The 16,790-nt window shown below is 40.4% G+C and overlaps 1 protein-coding gene across 1 annotated transcript; it reads right to left on the bottom strand.

The window, feature by feature from the left end:
* Positions 1 to 9,616: 9,616 nt before the first annotated feature.
* LOC122119879 (olfactory receptor 7E24-like) lies at positions 9,617 to 14,849 on the bottom strand. Its single transcript, XM_042693943.1, has 2 exons — positions 14,830 to 14,849; positions 9,617 to 10,559 (listed from the first exon to the last, which is right to left on the bottom strand). The coding sequence occupies exon 2, from the start codon at positions 10,544 to 10,546 to the stop codon at positions 9,617 to 9,619; it is 930 nt and encodes a 309-aa protein (XP_042549877.1). The 5' UTR covers positions 10,547 to 10,559; positions 14,830 to 14,849.
* Between the last annotated feature and the right edge of the window lie 1,941 nt (positions 14,850 to 16,790).

Raw genomic sequence — 16,790 nt, 5'->3', positions numbered from 1 at the left:
GTCATTACTTGAGCATCTAAAATTCAGTCCCCTTGAGATTTCCCTAAGAAATACAGCCCAATGTGTACTTCTCTATATTATCAGCTGAATTGAGAATCTACGTAGGAACTTGACATTGATTTTAAAAAATCTATACTCTAGCCAAATTTAATATTTTTGTTTTTTGTTTTGTTTTGTTTTGGGGGGGGGGGAGTCTGGTCGTGGGTCTGAACTCTGGTCCTGGGCGCTGCCCCTCAGCTCTTCAGCTCAAGGCTAGCCCTCTACCACTTGAGCCATGTGCCACTTCCGGCTTTTTTCTTTTTGCTTATGTGGTGCTGAGGAATCGAACCCAGGGCCTCATGCATGCAAGGCAAGTGCTCTACCACTGAGCCACCTTCCCAGACCTGCAACTTTAATATTTTTTTTGGACACAGATCCATGAAATTTTGTTAAAAAACAGAACCACATTGCAGATTCTGCCTCACTTGTTTTTTTTATTATTTTATTTTTTAATAATTTTTTTCTTTTTTTAATTTTTATTTTTGATTGTGAAAATACAGTACAGAGGGGTTACAATTACATGAGCAAGGTAATGAGCACATTTTTAATCAAACATTGTTGCCTCCTCCTTTGTTTCCCCTTCCCATCCCTTCCCATCTCCCCCCCATCACCCCTTGCTCACTGAATTTGATGTTGGTATAATTTGTGGAGGGGAAGGGAAAAAATTGTTTAAATAGGGATACAGGTGGACCCATTGCAACAATGTGATATACAAGATGTTATGTTGAAAAACAAACTTTATAACTCACTTTGTTTTGAAGAACACTTATGAAATGTTATTCAACCAGGCAGGCAAAATTGGAGACCATAGTTAAATCACAAACTGAACTGTAATACATTACCATAGGATTTAGACATTTTTGGGGTGGGGAACTTAGTGATGGGCCCTTCTGGCTTTCGGGCATTTCTGCATTTTCATTATTCTTGAAACCCAAGTGCTGATACAGTCACAGAGAAGGCTTTCCAAGGAGAGATGCCTCAAGGCCTCCTTTACCTCTCTGCTCCTCAGCATTTGAGGGGTACATCATCAAGGTCACTGCATTTTTAGCAGAAGAATCAGCAACCTTGGAGCTCATATACAACTGAAAAACTGTCCTATGGAATAAGGAAATGACGGAGAGATGAGGCCCAGAGATAGAAAAGGCTTTGTATCTCCCCTTCATCATAGAAACCCTCAAGATAGAAAAGGCAATCAGGGTGCAAGGGAAAATAATTCTAGAGAGAGGAACACTGGCAAATACACCACTTGCCACATAGACAATGATGTTATTGATGGAAGTGTCAGAACAAGCCATGTTCCTGATCTGGACAAGCTCACAAAACAAGTGGGAGATTTCAAGATCAGTGCAGAAGGAAAGTCTTAGCAGCATGAGACTGTGGAACATGGCATTCATGGTAATGGCCAGCAGGGATATTATAACCATCAGGACACAGAAACGGGGGTAAATTATGGCTTGTATACCTCAGGGGGTGACAAATGGCCATACAAAAGTCATAGGCCATCATTGTAAGAATACAATATTCTGAACCACGAAAACCCCAAGACAAAGCAGACCTGGGTGAGGCATCCAGTGTAGGAGATGCTATGGTCCTGGGCCTGGATGCTCACCAGCACCTTTGGGATGTTGGTAGGGCTGTTGCAGATATCTGTGAAAGAGAGGATGTAGAGGAAGAAGTACATGGGGGTGTGGAGGTGGGAATCAGCCTCTGCAGCCCTCCTGCTCAGTATCCAAAGCACCTCATTACACAGCTACTTCACTGTCATTCTAGTCCCAGGAGAGCATGTCCTTGAAGACTGTGGGTGCAGCATGGAGGTGAGTGTGACTCATTCCCTGAGCCCTGAGCCAAGCTTGGGTTGTCCACATCTATGTGTTGCTTCTGCCCCACCTCATTACTCCCACCTAAGCACACTGCACATGATGCTTGCCCAGTTGACCTTGAACACACTGCACATGATGCTTGCCCAGTTGGCCTTCGATTATGTACTACATATAACCTTAACCTCCATATAGTCCTGCTTCCACCTTCCATGTGATGAGATTTAAATCTTGCACCACTGATGTGTAGATGGCCATGTTTTCTATCTTCTAATTCATACAGAAAATTCTAATGTTCACTTTTTGAGTGTGAAAATTATAAACAGGGCTGTTAGCAGACTTAAATGACTTGAAAACTTTAGAACACCATCCAAACTAGAATGGTAGCAACCTCACTTGTGACTTTTTAGATGAATTTGTGACTTACCTTCATATCAGTCAGTGTCAGATTCTGGGCACTGGTGGCTCACACCTCTAATCCTAGCTACTCAGGAAGCTGAGATCTAAGGATTGCAGTTCAACGTCAGCCCAGGCAGAAAAATCTCCAAGACTTCTCAATTAACCAGCAAAAAGTTAGCAGTGGAGCTCTGGCTCTAGTTGGAAGAGTGTCAGCCTTGAAGCTAAGGGGCAGTACCTGGGTCCTGATTTAATCCCCTTTAACACACAGAGGCACACATAAAGACATGCATACAGTGTCAGAAAATCAGTAATATGAATAGAGGAGTGGCAGGTGAAGGGTAAAGGGCAATTTTGTTTGTGTCAGAGAAGAATTCAGGTCAAATTCCTTTTGCACTGAACTTGGAGAAAAATAGGGATGGTTAAAATTTGGGTAGAGAGCTTTGTAATAAGAAATCTTGTTTTAAGAGTTTGCTATACAGAAATAAGAGGTGGGTGCATATATGCTACAGAGGATGAAAAATCTTGAAAGGATTTTTTCTTTGCCAGTCTTGGAGCTTGAACTTGGGGCCTGAACACAGTCCCTAAACTTCTTTCGCTTAAAGCTAGCACTTTACCACTTGAGCCACAGAGCTACTTCTGGAGTTTTCTGTCCATGTGGTGCTGAGGTATCAAACTCAGAGCTTCATGCATGCTAGGTAAGCACTCTACCACTAAGCCACATTCCCAGCCACAGAAAGGGTTTTAAGATGGAAACTCATATGCATGGTACATTGGATGCTGTTGGAAATAAATTAGTACAAGGGGAAATTGACCATGGAGAAAAGAAGAGAATTTCCAGATCAATCACTTTAGCATGGTAAAATGTGTGAAATCTATGTACAAGAGGAAAGGTTAGACCTGCATCCATACACAAATGTATCTAAACTATGAATATCAAGAAAAAAGAGGGCACATCATCCTGGATTCATTAAGTATTTTAAATTTACCATTATGCTATCATATATTTTCTATGAAAATTCAACCTTTAACTTACACTGTGAATTTTAAGACTAAGGAAACTTAAAAAAATACACTAAGGAAGTGTTTTGCCATTCATCTTGGAGATGAATGACAAAATCTAAAAAGATGATCCAAACAAGGACATGGAAAAATCAACAGGAAAAAGATCAAGATAGGGGAAGAGGGGAATGATAAGAAGAGGAAGAAAAGAAACAAGGAAAATAAAACATAGAAGAGAAATGAGGCTGATATAGAATGAGAAATCAGACAAAGACAGGGAGAGACAGAAAATAAGGAGGAAAAAAAGAAAGAAGAAAGTGGACAGAGGAATAGGAGAAGAAAGAGAAGGAAATAATTCAGTGAGTGTGAAGATTGCAGACAATGAGGATGAGGGAGATGCAGAGAGGAACTCAACATGAAAGATACAGTGTTTATAGTCTGAGCCTCATGATAATAACATATCTTTTTTTCTGTCTACTAACCTATTTTAAAAGCACATCTTCAAGGGAGGACACCCATGGGGAATACCAGGAGACAGTTATGTGCCACAGAAGCTGCCATCATCCAATGACCTCCTTGAGTGTCCCCTTTCCAGTACATCCCCCTGTCCCAGTGCCATGCAAGCTAGGGATAGGTGGTGGATTTTCCATGTCTTGTCCACACATAGTTACAGATTCAATGGAGACACAAGAGGGCAGTAGAAAGTCTCAGGCTTCTCTATTATTATTATTATTATCATCATCATCATCAACATCATCATTATTATTGTGCTGGTTCAGGGGCTTGGAATCAGGGAGGGCCTGGGCCTCGTATCTGAGCTTTTTTAATACCACATGAGCCACATGTCCATTTCTAACTTTTTGGTGGTTCATTGGAGATGAGAATCTCATGGACTTTCTTACCTCATTTTTAGTCTAGTGTCTCAGATTCACCCTACTGAGTAACTGGGATTACAGGTGTAAGCCACTGGAACCTAACAAAGTCTTATTTTTATTTTATTTTTTACTTAACCCTGGTTCCTCCTTGAATATGATTCAGTCATTTATGAAGATCCAGAAGTCACACACTGACTTTCATTTTCTCACTAAAGGGACATAAAAGGGGTGGTCCAATTCCTGAAAATCCTAAAATATCAAGTCTAACTCTTCTGTACCAAAAAACAAGCAAAAAAGAGAGACCATGCAGTAGAATTGTTCATTGTGGAGGCATGTGACATGAAGATGCTATGGGAACTGAGAAGTTCAACAATTCATTCTATTAAAGCATGGACATGAATTCATGAACACAAGGGAAAGAGAAGGCTTGTCATCTCATGTGGAAATACAGCCAGGTCTCTCTTTTCAGGTTCTTCTCAGCTCCCCTTTATCTGGGTACCATTTTGAAGAGTCCTAAAATCTACTGCCATACAAAGAACATCGAAGATTTTCTTTATGGCAATTTCTAGTACAAAAGGGGCAAAGTTCTCAATCCATTTGTCCATCTAGGGGCATCTGGCTGATTCCATATCTTGATTGTGGTAAACAGTTCTCAGCCTCCTGAGTACCTAAAATTTCAGGGGTGAGCCACATAGGAGAACATGTAGGTGTTCAGAGCTATAAACCCTCTTAGAACTGATATGCCTGTATCCCAAAGGTTAATGTGAAATGTACGTATTTATTATTTTTTAATTTCTTTAGAAAAAGATTCCCTATGTTGGTTTATGAGTATTATGCATCTTGATCAATGTCACACATTTCTATCCTCTCCCCACAACACCCTACCCCACCCATCCCCTTCAACTTATCTAGTTCCATTTCTATGTATGTACACTGAGTATTGTAACTGTGTTCACCCAGCCTCCCTCTCTGCATTCATCTTTCTTACTTCCCTGAAGCCCTATTGCTCCATTGACACTTTTTACAAAAATAGCAACATCAATCCTAAAATTAACACAGAATCACAGAAGACCTCATATGACCACAGTGGTCTTAAACAAAATGAGCATTTTTGAAGTTATCATAATACCTGACTTCAGGTTATAATAGCGAGCTATGGTGACAAAGAATAGCGCTGTATTGTCACAAAACAATCACAACAATGTGATGTGATGGGATGAAATGGGAACGAATGGAAGAGAATAGCCTAGAAATAAACCTACCCAGCTTTAGCTAATGATCAACGATTGTGCCCAAACATACATTAAAATTACACCACCATAGGCCCTGTGTAGGATCTGCCTTTTGCTTGGGCTAGATTTTAATTATGCAGATGATCCCCAGCTTCTCATCTTTCAACTGACAATTCTGTAAATTATGATGGGGTGGAGGCAAAGCACAATTTGCACAAACAAGGCTAGGCATTTAGAATCTTGGCTTTTCCCCAGGCTAGCCCTATGGGCTATCCCATGCTCTTTTTACATGCTTGCTGAGCAGAAACAGTGAGCAGGATTTCCCAGTCAGCCACGGGATTCCAGAACACCTGATGCATACACTGGAGTGTGCTGTGTGGTTCAGCCTCTATGTTTGGTGGATTATGTGTATATTAAAGGCATTCTTGAGTTGCAATATCTACAATTTATGGTGTAGTTTTGAGGATATAATCTTGTAATTCAAGAAGCATTAAATAACCAAAGATATTAAATCCTTTGCCTTTAAATTGCTCCAAGTTTCATTACAGACATCGTGAGGTCTGTGCTCAGGCTTGCTGGTTCAAGTGGAAGCTGGTATTGGAGTTCATTCTGGGTGGAATTAAGTGATTTGGCATAAGGCTGAGGAGATTATTGTAGCCTGCTATGCATATTTTCTCAGAGAGCTGAAACTGTAAACTGAGAAAGGTGCAACACTTCTCAAAGGACAGATGGATGTATGCTTAAGTTTGTGGTTATGTGTCACAAGACCAAGAAACCCAAGAAATAATTGGTCATGATGAATGTTAGGCAAGTGTGTTTGAAAGGTGAGATTCTAATCAGGCTTTTATGACTGATGAAAGAGCAGGCTGGATTCACTGGCTCACGCCTGTAATCCCAGCTAACTTTGGGAAACAGAGATAGGATATTTGCATTTTGGTACAACCTAGGCAAAAAAATGTTCGTTGAGGTCAAATGTATCTATATTCCCATCTCTGCAGGAGGCAGAGGTGTGACAGTCATTGTTCAAGTCCCATCCTAGGAAAAAACAAGAATTCATCTTTAAAAATCAAAGCAAAAGAACTACAGAAAGGACTCTAGAGGTGGAGGATTTTCTTAAGAGTGGAAAGACTCAGAGTTTAAATCCAAATACCATCTCCTTATCTAGGAAGGAAGGAAGGAAAGAAGGAAAGAAGGAAGGGGAGCTGGGAAGGTGGCTCAGTGGTAGAGTGCTTGCCTTGCATGCATGAGGTCCTGGGTTTGATTTCTCAGCACCACATAAGCAAAAAAGAAAAAAGCCGGAAGTGGCACTGTGGCTCAAGTGGTAGAGCGCTAGCCTTGAGCCTTGAGCTGAGGGACAGCGCCCAGGCCCAGAGTTCTGGGCCCATGACCAGAAAAAAATCAAAGGAAGGAAGGAAGGAAGGAAGGAAGGAAGGAAGGAAGGAAGGAAGGAAGGAAGGAAGGAAGGAAGCAAGGAAGGAAGGAAGCAAGGAAGGAAGGAAGGAAGGAAGGAAGGAAAGAAGGAAGGAAGGAAGGAAGGAAGGGAGAGAAGGAGGGAGGTAGAGAAGAAGGAAAGAAGCAAGGGAGTGAGGAAGAACAAAAAGAAAAATGAAAGAAGAAAGGGAAAGTGAGAGGGAGAGAGAAGGGAAGGGAAAGGAAAGGAAAGAGTAGAGAAAAGAAGAAGAGCTTTTGTTAAGAAATGACATGATCTTTTATTCTCATTGGAAAATGAAAACAGGATAATGCTACATTTATGAGGACTTGGGCAATCCACAGGCACAATAAAATTTATTTATAATCCCTTAGGTGATTCACAGGCACAATTATAGCCACACAGTACTTGAAGGTAGGCTACTGTAGCCTATATTTGGTGATGACCTTTGCTCTCTGAGCACATTTGACCATACAGGTTGACAAAATGCCTTCATTCCTCAAGTAACCATTTACTGATGTATTGATCAAGAAAAGAGAAAAGCATATTAGTAATGTTCACGCAATTGTTGCTCTGTAGATTATTTCATTGGTAATGGTTGAAAGATGAAAATTATAACCAATATTTCTTTGGGCTTAAAATGTAGTTTCATGGTTTCCTTCATTTGTAATAATTAGAATATGTCTATGATATTCTTATCAGAGGATCACAATAGACCAATCACTAAGTGCATAGGACCATATATAATGAAGCCTATCAAAATGAACTTCAAGAATTGGAAACAAGAGGTCATTATTATGTTCTGTTTGCAGTATCCCTGAATTTTTTGCTTTAGTTTTCTGTACCCTTTGTCTTATATATAAGTTTATCTGATCTGTGGAAGGGAAAGAGCATCACATAAAGACCAGGACAAAGGATGAACTAATACAGCAATGATACTCACTAGACACTATGTTGGAAGTGAACTTTACAATTTGGGGCGGAGGGGAATGGGGAGTGGTTAGTGGGAGAAAACAAGGGAGGAAGTAACTTCAAAATTCTATGCATCCATCAGAAAGAATGACATCACCTCATTTGTTAGGAAATGGAAAGACTTGGAAAAAATTGTATTAAGTGAAGTAAGCCAGGCACAAAGAAACATAGGTCCCATGGTTTCCCTTATTTTCAATAACTAGTATATATCTAGGACAATCAGAAAAGGTAAAAAACTATGTACATATGACCATATAAGATGATGCTAAGCAAAATGAACTCCAAGATAGGGACACGAGGTTTTATCTTTCTTGCTGTTGTTTCTATTGCATTTACAATGTACTATGATTTGTTGAATGTTTTCCTCTCATGGTATAACCCCTGTTTTAACAGTATTTGATTCTGGTGTCCTGCATCTTGTATTTCATTTGCCTCATTTGGGGAGGGGAGGGGAAATAACAAATTGCTGAAATAAGGATATAGGTTGATACATTGTAATAATAAGATGTATGAGACACTATGTTGAAAATCAACTTTACAACTTGGGGGGGGGAGGGAGGAATTGAGGAGGTGTGGAGGGAAGGGATGGTTGGGGAAAACAAAGGAGGAGGTAACAATGCTCGATAAGAAATATACTCATTACCCTACCCATGTAACTGTAACCCCTCTGTACAGTATCTTTACAATAAAAATATGTACTAAAAACAAAAACAAAATTAAATGTACTCATTACCTTACTTATATGATTGTAACCCCCTGTTCATCACCATATATATGTGTGTGTGTGTGTGTACATACATATATATATATATATGAAAAGATAGAATCACCAATAGGAAATAGCAACCACACCATTAAAGGGCATAATGGGATAAATAAATAAAGGGTGATGGTGAGTGACCACTAGTGAAAGAATGACAAATGGCTAAATGGAAAAATCTGACCCTTCCTGTGATTCAGATCACAGAGTAATAGAGAAAGGTGTTTGGAGCAGGAAAGGAAAAATGGACAGCATAAAGAACAGGAAAGCATTTTGGGGAAAAAATATTAATCAGAAAGAACTCTGAGCATTGGTGACTCAGTTTGTAATCCTAGCTATTCACAAGGCTTAAATCTGAAGGAATACAAATAAAAGCCAACCAAGAAGTAAAGAGAAGGAAAGGAAAGAAAGAAGGAAAGAAAGGAAAAGAAGAAAAGGGAGGAAGGCAGAGAGGAAGGGAAAGAAAGAAAGAAATGTAGAAAGAAAGGTAGAAAGAGGAAAGAAAGAAAGGAAGGAAGGAAGGAAGGAAGGAAGGAAGAAAGAAAGAAAGAAGGAAAAAGTGAGGAAGAAAGAAAAGGAAGGAAGGAAGGATGGAAGGAAGGAAGGAAGGAAGGAAGGGAGGAAGGAAGGGAAGGAGGAAGGAGAAATTAAGAGGAATAGTGAAAGAAGATGACTGGTAATATCATGAGAATGAGGAAGGTACAGGGTCTCACTGTGCTCTCTTTATGGTCATACCACCAATGACCTAACTTCCTCCTATAAGGCTCCATCTTCAAAGCTTTCACCATCCCAGGATACCAGAAAGTAGAACATGTCTTGAACTTGATAGATTCCAGGTAACATTGAAGACCCAAACTATAGAAGTTCTCAAATGAAGTGATGTTTACAGATGAAACACCATTGTCATCATCATCAGAATTGCTGAAACTCACAAGTGTGCTTCCAATTTTAAGTGCTTGGTTTTGTAGAATTTCATGATTTACAAACCCAGATAACATAACCTAAGTATGTATGTATGTATATATATGTATGTATGTATGTATATGTGTGTGTATACGCACATGTATATGTGTGTATACACACACACACATATATTAGGCTGTCATTTTCACTAGCCTCTGAAGGGCTGTCTTGATGTCTCTGTTCCTCAAACTGTAGATGAAAGGGTTCAGCATGGGGGTGACCATAGTATACATCATGGAGAACACCACCACCTTCCTGGGGGCAACTGAAAGAACTGAACTACAGTACACCCCAATGGCCGTCCCATAAAACAAACACACGATGGACAGGTGAGAGCCACAGGTGGAGAAGGCTTTGTATTTCCCACTAGCTGATGGGACTCTAAGAATAGAAGAAACAATGCGAACATAAGAATACAGGATTCCAGAGACTTGAAGACCACCAAAGACTGAAGCATGGAAAAAGATGAATATATTAGTAGTTGAAGTATAATCACACGCAAGCTTAAGGAGCCGAGGAGGGTCACAGAAGAAATTAGGAATTTCTATGACTGCACAGAAGTTAAATTGTGACACCATCAAGCAGTGCACCAAGGAATTCAAAAGGCTGATTGACAATGACAGAAGGACCAGTATGCCACAGAGGCGGGGGTTCATGATGATTGAGTAGTGAAGAGGATGACAGATGGCCACCAAGCGGTCATAGGCCATCACTGTCAAGAGTAGACTGTCAAAGGAACCGAACAAAGCAAAAAGGCCCACCTGCATTAGGCAGCCAGCATAGCTAATAGATTTGCTCTGAGTCTGGAGGTTTGCCAGCATCTTGGGGACGGTGCTGCTGCTGAATCCAATGTCAGCTAATGACAGGTTGGAGAGGAAGAAGTACATGGGGGTGTGGAGGTGGAAGTCAGAGGTGACAGCCATGATGATGAGCAGATTCCCGAGCACTGTGATCAGGTATATGAACAGGAACACCACAAAGAGGACAGGCTGCAAGTCTGGATCATCTGACAGTCCCAGAAGGAGAAATTCTAAGACACTTGTTAAGTTCTGTGGTTCCATGTAGCTAGAACACCTTTTGAACAAAAGAGGTTATGGCATAAGTAAAGTAGTATAGTACTATGCATGTCATTAGCAAATTACCTGCATTTTTCATTCATTCAGCTAAAAAGTCTACTTATATTTAAGCAGTGAATAATTAATGTCAGGTTTATTTTTTTTCTTCCAGAAATTCATATGGCATTGGTAACTGCATGTGTGGTTGATTTGTGTATTCTTTCAGAAATGGAAGTGTTTCTCAGTGGCTCACAGCTTATCCAGCATGTCTGAGACCCTGGGGAAAATTTCCAGTAATGCATGGAAGGAAGGAGAAGAACAAGGGGAGAAGGAAGCAAAGGGGAAAGGAAGGAGGGAGGAAGAAAGTGACAAAAGGAAGAAAGGGAAGGAAGGCAGAAAGTGAGGAAAGGAAGAAAGGGAAGAGGAGGAAAAAAAGGAAGAAATGGAAGGTGAGAGGAAGGAAGGAAAGAAGAGAAAGAGGGAGAAAGAAAGGAAAAGGGAGAGAAAGAGGGCAGAGGAAGGAAAGAAAGGCAAAAGAGAAAGGGAAGGAATGAAGGGAAAGAAGGAGAGAGGAAGGGAAGGAGGTAGGGAAGAATGAAGGAATGAAGGAAGGAAAGGAAGAAAAGATGGAAGAAAAGGAGAAAGAAAAGGAAGGGAGGTCAAGAACGAGGGAGCAAGGGAAGGAGGAAAGAAAGAAAGGAGGAAGGAATAAACAAAGGAGGGAGGGAAGGAAATAGGAAGGAAGGAAAGGAAGAAAGGGAGGAAAGGAGAATGAGGAAGAAGGAAAGGACAAAAGGAGGGAGGGAAGAAGAGAGGGAGGGATAAGAAAGGAAAAGGAAACCAGAGAGGGAGGAAGGAAGGAAGGAGGGAAGGAAGGAAGGAACGAAGAGAAACAAAGAAAGAAAGAAGAAAAGGAGGAGGAAAGGATGGAAGAAAGAAAGAAGAAAAGGAGGAGGAAAGGATGAAAGGGTAGGAAAAGGTAGGAATAACTATAAAGTATAAAATTTCTCTGAATGTGGGAATTCATTGTGTTGATGCAAAGAGATTAGAACCTTGTATCTTCCATTATCTCTTCATTCTACCTGACTCTTTTTTTTAAATTTAATTTAATTTTATTTGTGAACATACTGTACAGAGGGGTTACAATTACATGGGCAGGATAATGCGTACATTTCTTACCAAGCATTGCAGCCTCCTCCTTTGGTTTACCTTTCACATCCCTTCCCAGCCTCCCCCCTCCCCCCCAATCCCAATCTTTCTCCTCCCCCCCCCCCCTGCGGCACTGACTCTTACAACTCCCTTTTCATTGAGTTTCTACTCCATGTCAATGCTTTCACATCATTCCCTTTAGAGTCCTTAGGCTAAAGAACATTATGAGACATCCAGTGTATAGAACACAAGAAAATATCTACTCTCTATCTTTAGAGGGAATCCATGGAATATGCAATATTTTTTCCAAGCTGGAGGTTGGTGGTAATCCTTGGTACTCAGAAGATTGAGATCTGAGGATAGTAGTTTAAAGTCACTTCAGGCAGGAAACACTGTGAGGCTTGTATTTCCAATGAACCAACAAAAGAAGAAAGAGAGAGAGAAATAGGGAAAGAAAAAGAAGGAAGGAAGGAGGGAAGGAAGGAAGGAAGGAAGGAAGAAGGGGAGCTTCAGATCAAGTGGTAGAGCACCGGCTTTGAGAAAGAAAGTTCAGGACAGTGACCTGAGATCAAGCCCCAATATGTTCATAAAATGAATTGGGACAAAAGACTATTGGCATTGATGGCTATCTGCCCTATATATCCTTCTCTCCTGACAAGGGTCAAGACCAGAGCGTCTTAGAACATGCCGATCTCTGGGACAATGGACTTCCAGGAACCACAGGAGTTAATTGATAAATATGCCGGAAAAAACCACAGAGACAAACAATTCAGAGAAAAATTGGTTCAAACAAGAGGGGAATTTTTCAGGATCCAAACAAGTCACTGGTGACCACCTTCCAGAAACTCAATAAAGTACAGGCCTTTTTTATTTTTTTTATGTCAGACCTGGGATTGAACTCAGATCCTAGGTACTGTCCCTGACCCTTTTTTTGCTCAAGGCTGGCACTCTACCACTTGAGCCACAGTTCCACTTCTGGCTTTTTGATGGTTAAATGGAGATGAGCACCTCACATACTGTCCTGTCTGGGATGGCTTTACACCATGATCCTCAGATCTCAGTCTCCTGAGTACCTAGGATTACAGGGATGAGCCACCAACACTCTGTTCTGCCCATGACTCTTATTGTATTAGACACCACAAAACAGATCCTGAGAAAACAGACTGTCAGATCACCTGATGATACCTCTGACCACATCTGGACAACACCTGTGACTTGGGACTATTTTATCTATGAGTACCTTTCCACTCCTGATCCCCGATTATCCCTATATAACCTAAGGCAAATATACATACCAGGAAGATGGCAGGAAATTGATTGAAATGTTATTTACCCATGGCCTGACTCTGCCACTTAATAAAATCTCCTAACTCTGAAATTCTAAAACAGTTAAAAAATAAAAATAGCAGGAGGAAAAAATGACAAAGCAATAATAATAATAATAGCAACAAAATAATAAAAACTTTCAGCAATATAGGGAAACATAAACATGCAGATGACAGGAAATATTAGTTGAAGGATATGACTTATTCTACCTAGTGTATTAATAACAATAATTTCTAATATTTATATTTCCAAATTATCTGAATCTCTCATGTTTAGTCATATGCAGTGTCATGATTTTTCAGTTGAAGCTCAGTGTACTTGGAACAAGCAGAGACAATTTACATTACCACATAAAAAACTTGCCCAGGGACCCACAGGTGACATAGATCACAGAAACACTCAAAATGGAATCCTGGGCCTTTGAGGTCCAACCAAGTGACTTGTTCAATGCTTCACTAAAGTACAGAAGTTTAAAAGCAGAGGGCTAGAATTTGTACTCCAATTTCCTAAAGTACACTATATTTAGATAATTCTTTTCTGTTGTCTGCTCAGAGTAACACCCAACAGAGTTCCCTCAGAGATGGGCCTGGGTTGATATCACAGGGTGAAGAAGACTGTGAGACAAAGAAGCAAAAATCTCAGAGCAATGGGCAGAAATGCAGGTGCGCTGAACTCTCCAGTGCTAACACTTTCTGTGGCTCCACCTGTAATATCAGCCATGCTTCCTGCAGCGGCTACAGCAAGGACACCCACAGATCTCCTCTGTGGTATAGGAAACACCAAAAGGGAAAGACAGAAAGATCACTATTGCCCAGGGCAACAAGAACAGAAATATCATATTGGCTTGGTAGGAAAGAGACAGGTGCCCTGTGGTGGTGCAGAGGGGAATCTTATTGTCTAGATTTAATCCTAACTGCATCTACTGAATATCAAAACAACAATAAAAATTGTGAAAAATTCAATTCTCACCTGGGCACTGATGGCTCATACATGATGTGAAGATCATGGTTCAAAGCCAGCCTAGGCAGCAAAGTGCCTGGGGCTCTTATCTCCAATTAACTGGCAAAGATCTGGAAGTGGGGCTGTGGCTCAAGTGGTAGAATGCCATGCTTGAGTGTAAAAGGTCAGGAATGAAGGAGAGGGTGACACTGTCCAAAAAAAGTGTACTCTTTACCTGACTTATGTAACTGCAACCCCTCTGCAAATAACCTTTATAATAACCATAACAATATATTTAAAAAGTGTAGGGACAGTGCCCTGGGCTTAAGTTGTAATCCTAAGAGCAGCACACACACACACACACACACACACACACACACACACACACACACACACACACACACACACACTTCATTCTCCTATCCTAAAATGTGTCATGATGATAAAATGTGTCATGATGATAAAGTGTGTAGATTTTCCTTATGGAGAAAATGTGTAGTGACATAGATTTTGTTTTAATTGCTCCATGAAGAAAGTGAGCTGAGAGTCTGGACTTGGAAGGCCTAGGAAAAGATTTATTACATCATAGTGAAGGTCATCACCATCACCATAATTACTTTGGGGGGTAGAGACATGACAGAATTCCTGCATCCTGCTCTGGTGTATTCTTTGATGACTTGGAACAAGTATGGAAGGCAAACACAACAGTAGTCCTCCCACTAATACTATAAGTCAGAATACAAATGTCCTAGGGCTGTGAGATAAACTGTGCCTCCTGGTAACCCTCCCATCTAGCTACTCTAGCTATGCTCTCAGCATGGTGAACAAGCCAGGTCACTGCTCTCCTCCTCCATTTAGTATCTAGGAGCAGTTACTGGGCTGCACTGGGTCTTTTTTGGGAGGAGACCAAAGGATACTTAGTCATTTTATTCCATACTTCCTGTGAGATGTTCGGCTAAGTGCTCAGAGCTGGCAGGAAGACACAACCACAGGGAAGTCCTCTTGTTCCACTGGTGAGCCTCGAAGAAGCACCATTACCACACAGACCATAGGGCTACAAGGAGCCAGGTGTAGGGCTGGGATGCAGAATGGGTTCTTATAACCAGCTGACCTGGAATCTCAATGCTCATAGCTGATCATTAGTCAAGTTGGCTCATGTATTCTAATTGCTAAAGACTCACTAATCCCATGGAGAAGGAAAGGAAGAAAATTAATTCCAAGAAGGATTTGGCATTTTTTACCTAATGAGGCAGCCAAATTTTCTTCTTCTGATTTCCAAGTTGTAGGAATTTAATGAAGTTTAGACAGTAGTTTGTGTATGTGTGTGTGTGTGTGTGTGTGTGTGTGTGTGTGTGTGTGTGTGTGTGTGTGTGTGTGTGTGGTGTCCTGGGGCTTGAACTCGGGGTCTGGATGCAGTCTCTGAGCTGTATTTGCTCAAGGCTTGTTCTCTACCACTTGAGTCAGAGCTCTACTTTCAGTTTTGTGGTAATTAACTGGGCTGGCTTTGAACTGCCATCCTCAAATCACAACCTCCTGAGTAACTAGGATTACAGGTCTGAACTATTGGTACACAGCACTAAGTGGGTTTTTTGTTTGTTTTTTCAATTTAAAATGATTTTATTTTGGAATTTTAAAAAGCTGTATTATTATCTTTCAATAGTTTTCACACAGAATATAAACAGTTTGCCCTATATTGTGACTAAAATATGTTGTCATATTTTTCACCTTTGTAATATATACTTTAAGGAGAACTGTAAATCTTTTCTTCCTTAGTCCTGTGTTGGAGATGGAAATTACCTGTGTCAGTAATGTCTGCTTTCCATTTCCTTTAATCTTCCAAGTTGATGTGTGGTTTATACAGTACACAGTTATTTATTTTGAATCACTTGTTAGGAAATTTGATAGTTTGCTTAAGCAACTGAGGTGTCTCTCAGATATCTGTCTTCAAAATGTGAGCCAGGTAAGCTGAGGACTTAGCTCAGTGGTGCAGTCTTTGCCTAGCATGCATAAGGTCTGAGATTCAAGGGAAGTGATTTATGTTTCTTGTGTCTGGCTTACTTTGCTTACTATAAGTTTTTCCAAGCCTTTCCATGTTCTTACGAATGGTGCAATATCATTCTGATGGAAACATAGAATTCCATTATGTATATATGCCACATTTTCTTGTTCTATTTGTCTGGTGCAGGAATCTCAATGTTTTGATTTGCATTTCCTTTATGGCCAGAGATGTCGAACATTTCTTTACATTTAGTGGCCATTCTTCTTGTGAGAAGTCTCCCTTTAAGTCTTTAGCATACTTATTAATTGGATTGTTGTTATCTGATGGTTTGTTTGGAGGGGGGTTAATTTTGAGCTGTAAGTATACTTTATGTATAGCGTCCTTGTCTGACGCATAGCTAGTAACGATCTTTTCCCAACCTGTGGATTTTTTATTTATCTTATTAGCTAAGTAATTTCCCATGCTGAAGCTCTTTGACTTGATGAAATTCCATTTATCTAGTCTTACTTTGATTTATTATGATTCTGTATCCTTACTTAGGAAGTTTCAACCTGTGCCTAGAAGCTCTACCCCTTCTTGTAATAGTTCTGTGATATCTGGCCTTACATTGAGGTCTTTGATCCATTTAGAATTGATTCTGGTGCAGGGGGATATATAAGAACATGCCTTAAGTTTTCTGCATGTTTATAACCAGTTCTGCTAGCCTCAGTGTTTGAAGAAGTTGTCATGCTTCTATCCTATAATTTTTGTTCCCTTATCAAATGTTATGTGGCTAAAGGTCTGTGGGATCATTTCTGGGTCATCTATTCTATTCCATTGGTCCTCGGGACTCTTCTT

Source organism: Dipodomys spectabilis, unplaced genomic scaffold (genome assembly GCF_019054845.1).
Source record: "Dipodomys spectabilis isolate Male_0828 unplaced genomic scaffold, ASM1905484v1 ptg000173l, whole genome shotgun sequence".
Taxonomy (NCBI): domain Eukaryota; kingdom Metazoa; phylum Chordata; class Mammalia; order Rodentia; family Heteromyidae; genus Dipodomys; species Dipodomys spectabilis.
Note: the sequence above shows the minus strand (reverse complement) of the source record. Positions and strands in the feature narration are given on the sequence as shown.